This window comes from Alternaria hordeiaustralica (assembly GCF_023758085.1).
Source record: "Alternaria hordeiaustralica strain BMP 2776 chromosome Unknown scaffold_10, whole genome shotgun sequence".
NCBI classification, from domain to species: Eukaryota; Fungi; Ascomycota; class Dothideomycetes; order Pleosporales; family Pleosporaceae; genus Alternaria; species Alternaria hordeiaustralica.
In genome coordinates this window covers 945,181-960,431 of record NW_026056782.1, presented here as the reverse complement: position 1 = coordinate 960,431, position 15,251 = coordinate 945,181, and the positions used below count along the sequence as shown (strand labels likewise).

Here is a 15,251-nt window from a genome sequence, read left to right as displayed (position 1 = left end):
TACAGGCTGCAAACCTATTCAGAAATTTCCTTGTATGAAGTGATTGTGCGAGTGAATATGGCATCGACATCCAGAAGGAGTTGACAGATCTGTGCTTCTGCCAGACATCCGTGGATCCATGAAAGACGCATGATCTCAGTGATGAGAGTGTAGAACAGTGTAAATGTCGACATCGTTGTGGTAAGGATGGAGTCATGACGCGCTTGTTGAGGGTCTGCTGTCGATAGTGATAGGCATGTAGCGCGTGCTTGGTCGTGCACGTATCTGATCAACGCATCTGCGATACGCGACCCAGGTTGTCATGGAATTGACTGTCTGAGACTTTTGCTAGTGCGTCATAGAAGGTCGTGTAGAATTGATGTCGCGCGTTTGCTCCTGCCCTGCACGTAGTCTTTCCACAGTATCCAACACCCAACCGACACCACCACATTGATTGCTTCCTACATTGACAGAAGATGGAGGAATACGATCCGGCAAGATTCGCAGGTGGTACTGTCAACCAAGCCCGATTCTACCATTTTATCTGGATACAGACTGTACATGTCCGCATTGGCAAGGCCACCAGCGATCGATCCAGGCGCTGGTCGACCTTCTTTGCGGCGAGGATTGTTTGGTTCTACAGATTTCAATGCTGAGGAGTATCGTCGTATCTGGAAGATGGGGTTCATGTCGTCCCGACTTGTTTCATTTCTGAGACCTCTGGATCACATCACTGGTGAGGAGGGACAGGTGGTTAGGGTTTCGACATGAAAACATGCAAAGTATATGGCCTAACGTCGATGTAGGCTCTAGACCTGTTTAGGTTTTTTCTTGTATGAGGTGCGAGCTCTATCGTGCCTTCCTTCTACGATGGCATGCGCTTGTAGTGATAGAACTGCATACACACAGCCTCACCATGGCAAAGTTACCGAGGCAGCTCTGTGTCGCTAGCATCTGCACCTAATTCACAGCAAGGGTCCCGAGCAGACACACTCCACAAGCATAGTCAGAAAGCGATTCAACATTCCTAAAACGAGATCCAAGACCATCTCGTGTCATCTACTACCAACCGCGCTCACCCCTACCTCAGAACAACAGAAGAATAAACATATGAAATTCGTGGGTGTCTTCACCCTTAAACGGTGCTTCCAGCCAAACCAAACCCTCCCCACACTAAAAGAATTACAATCGCACATAACAAAAGCCCCTCGTGTAGAAGTGAACCATGCATACCAATGCCCGCGAAATAATCAAAAGAGAAAACGCCTAAAACCCCTTCTTCTTCTTCTTCTTCTTCTTCTTCTTATCTGTACTCGAACTAATCATCAATCAAAGTCTTAGCTCTGATAGGATAGTCTGAGCCATATTCTTGTACTGCCATGTACCCCCATCCACTTTCTTAAACTGGATGCCGTGCAGCGTCAACAGCGGAACCTTGACGATCAAAATCTCAAACACCAGACTCATGCTAGAGCCCATGTCGCTCTGCACCTGCGTCGATGTTTCGCCCGCCGCTAATGCGCGTCGTGGTCGTCGCTCGTCCCGTTCTTCGCTGCCGTCAGACTCGTCGGTATTCGTGTAGCTTTGGTCCGCAGGCGATGGTCGTGATCGCGATTTCGGTGTCCCAGGTGCTCGGTGGTTGTCTCGGAACTCGTCACGATCTCTGTCACCGCCCATGAAGCCGCCGAAGCTGATCTTTCTCTTGTGTCCTCCACTCGGTGGGGACGCTGGCGAATCCATAGGCTTGTTCATGTCGATGCTAGGTGCATGTCGACATCGAAAGCCACCTTTGACTTCGGTCCACTCGACACCAAGCTGGTCGAGCACCCTTATTAGATCATCCTGGATGATGGGAAGGGGCTTGGTGCTTGTCGTTGAGACGCTGAAAAGACCTTTGAGGAACACAGGCTTCACAGCATCTGGACTCCGACTAGCTTCTGCTTGCGCTTCTGCAAGTTCTGCATCTGTCTCTTCGGGTACATTGGCTTCCTTTGCTGCCTCCCTCTTCATCCTCCTCGCTTGAATGCTTTCTCTTCGCGCATGGCCCAGCGATTTCGCTCGGGAAGCTTGCATGGGCCGTGGGCTCGAAGTGAGATCGTCGGAAGCAGCATCGTTGTTTGGTCGAACTTTGTTCGCGCTCAGCTCAGATCTATCTGTTCTGTCTGATCCACTCGTGGGCGGAGGGTTTCCAGGGTCTTCCGAAGATCGACCGCGTCGACTGAGTCGTCTCCGGAGATCAGCCGAGTTGACGCTGGTGGAGCGACCGAGTGCCTTTAGTTTCCGCGCAGCGCTGTTGCCAGTGCCGGGAGGTGAGAGTAACTCGGGTTGATTGTTGGAGCTGTCTGGAAGATACGAGGCAGAACCTCCTTCGCGACCGCGCGGTCTTCGAATGCTGAAGCTCTTTCTCGGCACGGTGGCTGGCGCTGGGGCCGGTGCGGGTTCGGCGGGACTGGAAATTGCGACCGCTGGAGTTGGTGGAGGCAAGGGCTCAACGGTCCGGTCCTTCTCATGACTCCTGTACTTTCTGGTACTGAAGCGGCGCAACAGACCTACGGCAGCACCCTCTTTCTTCGGTTGCTCAACCTGAGGCGGCAACACCGGGGGCGGGTTGTTTAGGTCGACTCGTTTCAGACCTTCGGTTATGTCATCTTCGCCGTGGGTCCTTGCTCTTGGTCGCGACCTTCCACCTGTGGGCTTTTCGCCAGCCATCTCGTAGGCAGCTGAGTTGGTGTATGCCGCTGGTGGCGGCGGAAGATCTGGCATCTTCAACGGTTTTTCGTCCGGCTCCTGGGGCATGGCAACAGGACCTGGGTTGGCTTCCTGCCGTTCACGATCTCTCTTCTCCTTAACCAGGAAGTAAACTGATAGGAGAGGACTGTATGCGTTGACTGGATCCATTCCCCGCTGAATGTCCTCGGATGACGACGCAGTCAACTGCTCTCGACTTCCGATTGAAGTGCGTCTTTTGTAAAAGTCGAATATGCCCTTCTTCTTCTCCGCTTCTGGTGTCTGTGCAGTCGCCTTGCGGGCGGCCGTTCGCACAGCGCGTTGATATTCCTCTGACTGAATCACGTTGGTCAATTGCGTGGTGATGTACTCGGTTGTACCGAAGTCGAAACCCTGCATTTTCTCAATAATCTCGCTGTCCAGAGGTAGTTGCACGGGTTCTCTGTGGGGCAGGTAGTTTTCGGGAGGGCTGTTGAATCCCTTGGTAAGCCAGGGATGGCTCATGATCTCCGAGAGGGTCAGTCGCTGGGTGGGGTCAGTTTGCAGCATTCGGTGGATGAGGTTGCGGCATTCTGGCGGGGTTAGCTAGATATGGAATTCTGAATTGGTGTAACATACCTGCGGACAACCATGGGGGATAATCGACATGGCCCTTCTTAATCTTGGCATGAAGCTGTGGCATGCTCTGGTCATCGAACGGCACCTTGCCGCAGACTAAGACGTACAGCACAATACCAAAACTCCAGACGTCAACCTCTGGGCCAGTATATTGTTTGGCCTGGAGGAGTTCGGGGGCGGCAAAGTACAGACTTCCACAAAATGTCTTGAGCTGATTCCTAGGCGAGAACAAGTTACTCAGTCCAAAGTCAATAATCTTGATGTCGCCCATCTTGCTGATAAGGATATTCTCAATCTTGAGATCTCGGTGGACGATGCTGTTCCTGTGGCAGTAGTCCAGGGCGCTGGCAATCTGTCGAGCGAACTTGCGCGCCTGCTTTTCCTTGAGGCGGCCGTGGGAGATGATGTAGTCGAGCATCTGTCCACCATTGACGAACTCGAACATCATGTACCAGTGGAAGTTTGTGCGCACGACATCCTTCATGCCGCAGATGTAGGGATGGTTCAGCAGACTGACAATGGCAGCCTCCCTGGCGGTTCGGACTTCTTTGGAGTGGTCGGCTCGTTCGCGGTCGGCGGCGCTCTGGTGCTGGTCCTGGGACTGTCGCGGGACGATCTTGACGGCGGCCTGTTGTGATTAGTACGTGTTTGAGTGTTCCTCTATCTCAGCTGGATGCGCCATCATGCCCCACGTAAACAACCAAAGTACACACCTGCTCCCCGGTCTCGGCATTCTTGGCCAGCTTGACCTTTCCCATGCTGCCGGCGCCAATGGTCTTTCCGAGCGCCCATGTTCCGGTGCTGGGTGCGGTGATGGTGGTCCTGCGCTTGTTGACGGGCTGAGGCTGGCCCGGCCTGGCTTCGGCAGCTACGCCATTGACGGGCATTGCGGAAGTCGTCGACGCGTCAGACGCATACCGCGTGTGGCTCCGGCGGGTGGCTTCGGTGCGGCCTGGGTCTTCGCTGCGGCGTGAGGGCTGCGGTGAGGGCTGCTCGTGGGCGACGTTGCTCTGCTCGTAGTCTCGGCGGGCGACGTTGGGGAGGCCGCCTGGCTGATGGCGGGCGGGCGCGCGGCTGGCGGTGGGCTGGCTCTGGCTCTGGGAGCGATGGGGGCGGTCGATGGATCTGCGCGACGAAGAAGAGGTGCGCACGACGGCGGGCGATGATGGGGCGGCGGCCGACATGGTGAATGCGCTGCCTCTACCACGGTTACGCGCAACGCAGGGAGCAGATGCGGGCCTCGCTTAGCACAGACGCACTGGGCGTGGAGCGAGCGCAGAGCCGCAAGCAGCAAGGCTATCGTGACAATGTGGAGAGATTACTTTGTTGTCCTCGGTGGGTACTGCGGCGTAAGGGTACAAGAGGTTAGGGGCCGGTAGATGGCAGTCGCCAAACTTGGCACCGGCGTGTTGGTAGGCTGGTCTAGATAGGCGTCTGCTGGGACGGATGCAGAACACGGGTTACAGCAGAGAGATGCAGCATCGACGTCGAGAGAGCATGTACTGCGTCCGCCCGAGTGCATGTGTTGTGTTGTTATGGCTATTTCTGGGCGGAGGTCAAACACGATAGCTCTCTCGCTCCACGCCTAGCTCGTCGCCCAACGCCAGGCCGCTGTCGTGGGGTAGGTTTTCCTTCGGGACAATGCGTCCACCCTGTTTCTGCGGTCCTCCTTGTCTTAATTCATACCAGTCAAAGAAATACCTCAGGAGGCACGCTTTTCTCTTTGTCGCTGCCTCAATCTCACAAGATTGCGCTCCAGCTGCTCTATCCATTGATCAGGGTCTCAACGAGCTTAGCCGGACACCAGCCTTGCTTGCTCATTAGGCCGCTCGACCCAGGCGCGGCACTACATCATCGGGCCCACCCTGCCTACTAACTCCTTTGTCTTAGTCCAACGGCAGCCAGTCCAGTCACTTGAGCTGAGCGCTGCGAATTCTACCGAAACATGAAACTCACACCCGTAGACAACTGTGCAGTTTGTAGTCCCCGTGCGGCTTGTTGAGTTGGCTACCGGACGTGGTCTGACTGCGCTTAGTCGCTGGTCGCTGGGTAAGCGTCCCTCGGCCAATAGCATCGCGGCTGATTAGTCACCCATCGGCCGCTTACTCGTGATCCGCTTCAACTTTCCCTCGCTTGGCTGGTGACTGCTCGACGGCTTGACGAACCTGGTCTACGGATTGCGTTAGCCAAATCTGGCTCAAGGAATCTGGTCCCGAAATAACCTCCCACGACTTGCGCAACTCAACTCCCGACATCTATCGCCATGGCATACAAGCGGCCGCGCGCGCCTTCCCCGACTAACGCGCAAAAGCGCTCTCGCGGCGGACCGACAACCTACATCTCCCTAGGCACCGGGCTTCCCGAAGAAGAGGCCGATGATGGCGCTTTCGTGCCCGTGTGGAAGCAGACCGTGACGGACGAGCGAGGTCGCCGGAGACTCCACGGCGCATTCACAGGAGGTTTCAGTGCAGGGTAAGTTTCCGAGTCATACTTTGACGAACGCAAGACTTCTTGACTATGCTAAGATACTTTAATACAGTTGGATCTAAAGAAGGATGGACCCCGAAAACATTCGTTTCCTCGCGCGCAGACCGCAAAAAAGACCAGCCCAATGGCCCGACCCAGCGAGCAGAAGATTTCATGGACGAGGAGGATCTGGCAGCAGCAGCCGAGTCGCGCCAACTGGAGACTGCGCAGAACTTTGCCGGCATAGGCGAAGCTGGACGAGCGAACGACGATGGACTATTCGGCCTGTTTGTGACCCAGGAGGAGACAATGGGCGTCAAGATTGCGCAGAAGATGGGCTGGCGACGAGATCAGGGCATTGGTCGCAAAGTGCGCCGGAATGCTGACCTGGAAGATGGCGCATCGGGACCCAAGGACGACGCAGCTCATCTGTTTGCGCCTCAAGATGCTCGGATTATGACTTTGCCACGAGAAGAGGTGCGTCGCAAAGGCCTGGGATACACGTCGGAAGCCCGCTTGGGTGTTGTGGAAGAAGAGGCTGCGGATCGTCCATCCAAGTTCGACTTGCATTATCTTGAGGGTCCGAAGAAGGCATCGATTGTGAAGAAACCTGCGCCGAAGAAGTCTTCCTTTGGCGTCGGTGTGCTAAACGATACCGGCTCAGACGACGAAGACCCTTATGAACTAGGTCCAAAGATCACATTCAACAAGACCATAGGAAAGGAGAAGAAGGGGAAGAAGCCCAGTAAATTCGCCAAGCCCGGGGCAGGAGAGAAGCATGTCTTCGTCTCGAAGAAGAGTTCGTCCAAAGCCTTAGTCTCGCTGAGCAGGCCATCTATAGATGGGAGATCTCCGTTGAGTGGCTTCACTTTTGCGGCCGGCCTCACCGAACTCACCAGCAAGCCTAAATATCCTCCACCGAAGATACCTCCAGGTTGGAAATCTTCCAAAAGTGCCGCTCCCACTTCAGAATCGAAAGACTACCAATCTGTAGCAGACGCAGCGAAAGCATCAACGTTGGATGCTAAAGGGCGTTCGGCACTGTTGGGGGAGAAAGCTTTGCCCGGAAAGTCCATCTTCGACTTCATACCCAAGGACGCCCGAGACCGGTTGGCTGCATTATCTGGTAAAGCCGATCTGCCCCAGGGCCTGGGAGAAGCTGCTCCTGAAGGACATTTGCCCGCAAGCAAAGCCCAACCCAAAGACCTGTGGAGTCTCGTGCCTAGTCTCGATAGGAGTGTGGCAGCTGCGGCACTTGCCAAGGGTGCGACGGGCTGGATGCCTTATGCTGAGGACATGCAGAAGCGTGCACGTTACGTCGGCTTTCTAGAGTTGAAAGCAGGACTGAAGGAGGACCTGCCAGAACGAAGGGAGGGAGTATCAGTCTCAGACTGGATCAAAGAGCTACAGGAGTTTGCACATGCTGCAGAAGTCTTCAAGCCCACAACTGGTATCATGGCCTCCCGATTCACATCCGCGTCATCCTCAACTCTGAACGGAAACGATGGTGGAGCAGCGAATGCGAACCTTCTACGACAGCCAGCCGCAAAGCCAGAAGATCCCGCAGAGCAGGCGGCGAAGCTAGGCATGTACGGTCCCATGACTCGAAGTAGTTTCCCCTTCTACCCATCGCGACTCCTTTGCAAACGCTTCAACGTCAAGCCCCCGCCAGACATGCCACCGGAGTTTGATGCTGGTGAAAGTTACTTCAAATCGCAGACGGAGGAGGCTGTTTCCAAGTCGGCTATGGAGAAGCTGCAACATGAGTTCTTGACTAACGGTCCTGCGCTCCAGCGGCCGGCTTGGATGGGTCAGGCATCGGAAGCTGCTGTCCCAGTTGCAGCTGTGACTACAGAACAGAGTGGACATGCAGCTGTGGATGTGGAGAAGAACGAGGCGCTTTCGAATGATCGGGCGAGTGAGGATGTTTTCAAGGCTATCTTTGGAGACGACGACGATGATGAGGACTGATGGAGAACTGCATTCGCTCTCACATATTGCACCACCGAATACGTGATTGCTAGGCTTCTGGGGACGTGTCTGGGATGTATGGAGCGATGCATGATAGGATTGAGAAGGTGTTTCTTCGTAATATTGATTGATGTTTAGATCAATATAATGCGACATGGCAAATTCGTTTTTGGCCAATTGTACTAATTTTGACAACAGACTTCCGAATCACGATGCTAATAATATCTACGGAGTTGATGAGTTCATTAAGGATGTATCGTTGATAGACGCGGTACCAGACGCAAGCGAAAATATCACCGACTCGCCGAGGCTCGGAACATGTCGTCATGACACTTTTTCGCGTGAGACCGACAGACACGTTGTTACTCTCTCACCCTAATATCAGCGGCCAGTCTTCCAGGGCTGTTATCATGATGCGTATTGCAGCTTCAGATCTCTTAAAATAGGAATTGAATACTTGACGCCTCGGCAATGTCAGATGGCGCCCGCGGAAAGCGCTCGTCGTCCTACTGTAAGTGGAAAGAGCGAAGAGCATAATTGCTATTGCGACAGCTAGCGTATGGCAGTCACTAACAAGTGCGCAGTCCACTTCTTCGCTGGCCTAAACTCAGGCATCCTGTCTGCCGTCCTTCTCCAACCCGCCGACCTCCTCAAGACCCGCGTCCAACAATCCCGCTCGAGCACCCTCCTCGGTACCATCCAGTCGATAGCCAGCGGCCCGAACCCGATACGTCAGTTCTGGAGGGGCACATTACCTAGTACCCTGCGCACAGGATTTGGCTCTGCCATATACTTTTCAAGTCTCAACGCGTTACGACATAGAGCGAGTCTGGTCGCAGCGGGCAGCAGCAGCGATGCAGCAGTCAAAGGCGCGGAGCACTCGAGCTCTCTGCCCAAACTGAGCAACACCGCGAATCTGGCAACGGGAGCCTTTGCGCGGACATGGGCGGGCTTCATCATGATGCCGATAACCGTGCTGAAAGTGCGATACGAGAGTAGTTTGTACTCGTACAATTCGCTCTTCACAGCATCTCGAGACATCTTCCGAACAGAAGGACTCAAGGGCTTCTTCGCTGGTTTCGGCGCAACAGCCGTTCGCGATGCACCCTACGCGGGGCTCTACGTCCTCTTCTACGAGCAATCGAAACGGAAACTTTCTAGTCTCGCAACCAAGATTGAAGAGACATCCGGCACCGCCACCAAGCTGTCTACCAGCACATCCGCGGGAATAAACTTCATCTCGGGTGTTGCTGCAGCGGGGCTGGGGACGACTATTACGAACCCCTTCGATGCTATCAAGACGCGTATACAGCTTATGCCTCATAAGTACGGCAATATGGTACAGGCGAGCAAGAAGATGCTTGCGGAGGAGGGCATGCGTAGCATGTTCGATGGACTCGGTATTAGGATCGCGAGGAAGGCAATGAGCAGTGCGCTTGCCTGGACGGTCTACGAAGAGCTGATTCGACGAGCGGAGACTTTGAAGGAAGTCGTCGAGGAGAAGATATAATTACGAACTGTACGATACTTGCATAGCCGGCGTTCGCTGGCGCCGACACTCGGCTAGACACCTCTTCGCTCACATGCACATTGGAGTGTTCAAATGGAATAAACGATCTGCATCTTAACGTCTCTCACGGAATACCTATCTCGTCAAAGTTCACACCATCTAATCAAGACCGAAAGTCTGGAAGTTCGGACCGACCCTGACTGGAAAGGTGCGGCTGAAGAGCTGTGGCTATTAGGGACGATCTGGCGCAAATCTAGCCCGAAAACGCAGCCTCGGGCACATGAAGGCTTACTCCGATCAGCTTGTTGGTCACGATACCTCGGCGGGTCGCACGCGAGCGGAGCTGTTTCATGAGGCGCTGAGAATGGAGAACATGTGTCTTGGAGCGCGCGTCAAAGGGAGATCAACGGAGTGGGTGTACCCACGAAGTTGACACTTGAAGATTGATCGGGTTGCTTGATAGCAACGCTGTACACTAACAAGGCTTACTTGATATGTCACTTCCGCCCCCAGCCTAGAGTAGATGGAGGCTTTGGCGCTTGATGGCGCTTGATTAGTGTTATTTTCGACATGCCCCACCAAACCATCACCATCCTCGTGCCGCTAGCTGGAGAGACCGAAGGATGTAGGGCAAAGCCGTCGCAAGAATTGCACACTGCAGCGCTACAACAGCGCAGAGGGGACGCAGGCATGTGGACGGCCTCCTACACTATCGTTGATAGGTCAAACATGCCTTCCGGCTGATTTGTGTTCACAAGACCGGGCGCATGAGGATGCCGCTAGTGATCAGGCAGCTTTCAGCCCCCATTCCAGCAAGAGGGGCGCAATTCCTTCAAGTTCTGCTGCAGCCGCACCTTTGCTGACATTCCTGGTTTCTTACGTTACCTTCTCTTTATACCGTGTCACCTCTGCTGCTGTGCCGCCCCCTCAGCGTCGACCCCGCTCTGTGTGTCCACGCCGCAACTGAGACCAACCCAAAGGTTTTGGATTGATTGCTCTGCTTTGTCCTCACTTCAGATTTCAGACCGAACAGTCAGGATAGTTTTTATACTTTTCACCCGTCTTTTCTGCCTCTTCGCCCACTATGCCACGAGCATCCGACTGGGACCCGAGTTACTCGACGGACGATGAGTGGTCCAGGCACAAAGTCACAAAGGACACTTTGAACATTCACACTCGTCATGTTCATCCCCCCGCACCCCGACCCCCACCGCGGAGAGTCCAAGACGACGAGGTCTATCGTCCTGACTATGGTCGTCGCACGACAGAGTTTCTGGCTCCAGAAGTGCACTATACAACCGGTCTCCATCGAACTCGCTCACAAGGTCATGCGCCTGCTCCCAACGTGACAATCTACAACACCAGTCACCTGGATAACGATAGCCACCCCCGTGTAAGCACTGAGCAGAAGGGTCAAGACGCCAGTCCCCGTGGCCGACGCATGCCTGGTGGGTTTGAGGACCTGGAAGATAATATCGCTGCGCTGCGAGCAGACATAAAGAAGGAGCATCGTTCGCGCTCTAGGCACGAGTATGAGCATCAACGTGCTCCCGAGCCCAACTACGAAGACAAGATCAAGTTGACGCTTGCCGAGCAGCGCCTTAGAGATCTTGAAGATAGGCTTGAGAGGGAGCGTCAGGAGCGATACCATCATCATTCGCCAGACCGTAGTTACGAGGACAAAGTCAAGTTGACACTTGCTGAGCAGCGGCTTCGGGATGCTGAACAGCAACTCGAAAGGGAAAGACGTCATCACTCGTCAGATAGCTACAAGGATAAGATACAAGAGGCACTAACGCAACAACGCCTTGAAGAAGCCGAGGAGAAGGCTGAACGAGAACGTTGGGAGAGGGAAACCGAGAGACGGGAAGAATTGGCCAGGCGCAGGGTTGAGCTTGAGTTCATCCATGACAGAAGGGACCGTGAGCAAGAAGCGGAAAACATCAAGAGAATGGAGGAGAGTATGCGTCGCGATTGGGAGTTGAAGCGAGAGAGGGAAGACCGAGACCGCGAGCGACGCGATATCGACGAGGAGAGAAAGAAGGCTCAGATCATCGCCGAGAACAGGGCGAAGATGTCCAGAGAGCAAAGGGAGGCTGAGGAACAACGCGACAAGATGCTTGCCAAACTAGAGAGGGAGCAGAGAGAACAGGATGACGAACGCAAGCGGATACTCGCAGAGGCCAAGCTCAAGCAAGCCAGAGAGCAACGTGAGGCCGAGGAACAGCGTGAGAAGATCCTTTCTGATATGGAGAAGAAGAAGAAGCGAGAGAACGAAGAGCGCGCGCGCATCATTGCGGAGAATACGGCTAAGCTTGAGAAGGAGGCACGTGAGCGTGAACTCAAGGAAAAGGCGTTTGAAGAAGAGCGCAAGCGAATCATCGCTGACAACGAAGCCAAAGTAGCTAAACAGGCAAGAGAGGCAAAGGAAGCTCAACAGCGTGCTGTCGATGAATACCAACGAAAGAAGGCCAAAGAAGAGGCCGAAGCTCAAGCAGAGAAAGACCGTATCATCTACGAGTACGAGCGCAAGAAGATCCTAGACGCCGACAAGGAGAAGCGAGCAAAAGAGGAGCTCATCATGAAGCTCAAACTCGAAGAGGAAGAACGAAAGCGCAAGGAAAAGGAAGAATTCGACGCCTTCACGAGAAAGCAGCAAGCGGCAGAAGAAGCAGAGAAGCGGAAGAAGGAGGCCCAGGAAAAGGAGCTCGAGGAAACTATGCGCAAGCGACTCGCTCAATTTGGCTTCCAAGACAACCAGATCCAGGCGCTCGTCAACCCGGACAAGCAGCGTGAGCTTCAAGCAGGCATGATGCCCAACCATCCTCTCCATCCAATCGCTCCTCCTGCGCCTCCGCCACCACCGCACCACCATCACTCTCATTCTCACTCGCACTCTTCTTCGCATCAGATCGCTATTGCGCCTCCGCCTACCTACGCAAAGGTACACAGAAGCCATCTCGACGTCGAGACGCTGCACTACTACGACATTCCCTACGAATTCGATGTTGTAAGTCCCCTTCCACCAACCCCATTATCTGATACCAAGTACTATACTAACATCCTACCCAGAACCCCGAGTACATCATCGTCCTCCGCGAAATGTCCCAACGCGAAACCGACATCCTCTTCGAACATACCCGTCGTCTGCGCACTGGACACGGTAGCAAGTTGTTTATTGAATCGGAAGGGAGGGATAGACACGGTAAGAAGGAGTATGCTTTTGTGAGGAAGAAGTCGAGGTCCAGGTCGAGGAGTGTGGTTGGGGGTTCGTCTAGGCAAGCGAATATCAGTTTGGGGGAGATGTTTTATGGTAGATAAGGGTGTTGAGATGGGGTTTTATGATGCGGTTATGTTTTGGAGGTGTTGGTTTCTCTTTGCTCATGACGACTTATACCAATCTTCTCTCTAGGATTTTATACACATATATAGGTACCTTTGCTCGGTTGTTCTGTTACGTAGTTCTCTATGCATGGATTTGGCTTATTGTCGATCTCGATCTCAACTCATGTGACTTCACCTGTCTACGTCGCTTGCGATGCTGTGTAACGCTTTGCACATATGCATGCGTCTCAACGACTTCCAGCTCTTCACCGGTGTTGTGCTACGTCGATTCGGGTCTACGCTTTTTGGATGAACGGTGCTGATCTTCTAATCCATTCTAGCTCAAAGACGTGCGACTGAATTTATGCCACGCGCGATCTTACCAACTGCCGCTTTCACAGAATTTAGGAAGTGAAGAGTGTAGCACGTGCTTGTGCGTCATCCATGGATCGCACCTGCCTGACAGCTCTAGGGCTGACGCGTGGGGCCCACTCACGCCTCTTGCCTCGGCATGCGGTCGGCTTCTGATGTCCGGGAACATGACGCTCAGTTGCCGCAACACCATCGCTCCGACAGACTCTCTCACACTTTCCTTCTAGCATGCGTTGATACCCCTCTTAGTGTACTTTTACTCCTTCTTGATTCGACATGGCGGAGCTTTGTGGGCCTTCAAATGCCCTGCAAAACTTCCAGAAGCACACGACCGTAGACCGGACGCTTCAGCAGGACCGCTTGGTCGGGAGGCATTCACCGGCGCAGGTGTGTGGTTACACTCGAAACTTGCGCTTCGCCATATTGACGGTAGCAGGGCTTTAGATCATCCCCGGGACCAAATGTAGGCGCCTTAGACAACGAGTTTGAAGCCTTTCAAGCCGGCGGCCGGCCTCTTCCAACACAAAACTTCCAACCTTTCGATCCACGATTCGCGCAACCTCCTCCACAGTTTGCGCAAGCTCCACAAGCACCCGACTGGGCGGCCGACTTTCAACGCTTGAATGTTAGCAGTCCGCCGCCACAGACGTTTCAGCAACAGCGACAGCGACAGCAGCCGGCGAGCGCAGCGTCAGCATGGCATCAGGACTTCTTGAGGCAGCAGGCTCCGGTCTCACAGGCGCCTGCATTACAGCAAACCCCGTATGGAGGCATGTCGGGATACAACATGGGTGGATTTGGCGGACAAGCATACATGCAGACACCAACTTTCCAGAACACCCAGGTCTCAGAGGTCGCGCAAGGGAAGCAGCGCGCCCAGGATGACGTACCGGCGTTCGACGAGGCGGCCTTTGAACAAGCATTTGCGCAGGCGCAACAAGACATGATGGAGACGGCAGAGGCAGAGCAAGTACACACACAGCCAGCGCAAGAGGCGCTGGATCTGGACCGGCCGGGTGAGATGGATCCTCTTCTTCAACGGATACGAGAAACGCGGCCAGGTGTGTAGTGTCCGTCAAACCAACTACGAGTGCTGACTGTGCGCTTAGCTGTTTACTCCGCCATCCAGGTTTGGAGCGAAACTGGTCTCGGACGAACCGACGAAGCAGTAGCCTACCTCGAGAACATGGATCGCCTGGAGAAGAGTGGGACACTGGTACAAGATGCGAACGAAGGGAAATGGATTGTCGATTCTCTTCAAAGAATCGTGAACCGCGATGCGCCTCAAGAAGTCAAGACGCGCGCCGAAGAGCTCATCAAGGCCATCAACCAACGCCTCATGTCGCAATACCCACTCGGCTCACGCGTCCAGATGAGCGAAGAGCAAATATGGCAGGATCTAGAAGCAGCAGGCTACATGCGAACGCCAGAGCCGCTACAACACTTCGAGCAGAAACCAGAAGAAGAGCAGAAGCAAGAACAACCGCCAAGAAACGAAGACGATGAGATGGCGGCAACAGCAGGCCGGTTGCTAGAGCGCGTAGCAGACAACACAAGCGAGAAATTCCAAAACTCACAATTTCTGGGATTAATGCGCCGCCTGCGAGACCGCGAAGTAAGAGTACAAGAGGACAAGATCGTCGAAGTTGATGCCAGCGCTCCACAATCACAGTCCCAGCCAACAAACACAATGACCACGCCCCAAACCACCATCTCCCAGCAACCACAACCTCAAACCCAACAACACCCACCTTCATCAACGCAAATCCCCGAAATCGACCCCACGATCCTCTCCCACGCCGCCACCGACTTCGAAGCCCCAATCTACTACGGCGAGGACCCACAACCACAGCAGTATGCCCAGCCTCCTCCTTCTTCCTCCCCACATAATCCCCCCAGGGAGTCCCTAATAACTGATGAGATTTCAGAACAATATAGATACTACAATGTCCATGCCGCTTATCACCGGTGAGACGATGTTTACGGAGCCACGGCGTTTTATTCCACGGCATGAGCAGGATGAGGATCTTTGGAGGGATGCTGTGGTGCCGGGGAGGGATCCGGTGACGAAGGGTAGGGGGTCTGGGTAGATGGTCGTGATTTGGGAGGGACTTGGGGTAATATGCATCGGAGATGTCATGCACATGAGGAGTTCTTACATCAAGAGCTGTTCTACATGTCGCATCTAGCATTTGACTATCATCATTCGTATATTGAAAGCACAATTCTACGGGCGCAAGCTCATCTACTGCATCACTCATCAAGACCGCCAAGCTCTCAAGCT

General features: G+C 54.0%; 4 protein-coding genes across 4 annotated transcripts; 3 read left to right on the top strand and 1 right to left on the bottom strand.

Moving 5' to 3' along the window:
* Positions 1-1,308: 1,308 nt before the first annotated feature.
* Positions 1,309-4,211, bottom strand: J4E84_005895 (uncharacterized protein; the record flags this gene model as incomplete). Its single annotated transcript, XM_049388487.1, has 3 exons — positions 1,309-3,278; positions 3,325-3,952; positions 4,038-4,211. 3 exons carry the CDS (start codon positions 4,209-4,211, stop codon positions 1,309-1,311), a joined length of 2,772 nt encoding a protein of 923 aa, XP_049244032.1.
* A 1,376-nt stretch (positions 4,212-5,587) lies between these two features.
* On the top strand, positions 5,588-7,761 carry J4E84_005894 (uncharacterized protein; the record flags this gene model as incomplete). Its single annotated transcript, XM_049388486.1, has 2 exons — positions 5,588-5,796; positions 5,850-7,761. The coding sequence occupies 2 exons, from the start codon at positions 5,588-5,590 to the stop codon at positions 7,759-7,761; spliced, it is 2,121 nt and encodes a 706-aa protein (XP_049244031.1).
* A 471-nt stretch (positions 7,762-8,232) lies between these two features.
* Positions 8,233-9,271, top strand: J4E84_005893 (uncharacterized protein; the record flags this gene model as incomplete). The annotated part of the gene is made up of 2 exons (XM_049388485.1): positions 8,233-8,272; positions 8,346-9,271. 2 exons carry the CDS (start codon positions 8,233-8,235, stop codon positions 9,269-9,271), a joined length of 966 nt encoding a protein of 321 aa, XP_049244030.1.
* Positions 9,272-10,355: 1,084 nt separating this feature from the next.
* Positions 10,356-14,939, top strand: J4E84_005892 (uncharacterized protein; the record flags this gene model as incomplete). The annotated part of the gene is made up of 4 exons (XM_049388484.1): positions 10,356-12,281; positions 12,344-12,496; positions 13,404-14,028; positions 14,077-14,939. The coding sequence occupies 4 exons, from the start codon at positions 10,356-10,358 to the stop codon at positions 14,937-14,939; spliced, it is 3,567 nt and encodes a 1,188-aa protein (XP_049244029.1).
* Positions 14,940-15,251: the final 312 nt, after the last annotated feature.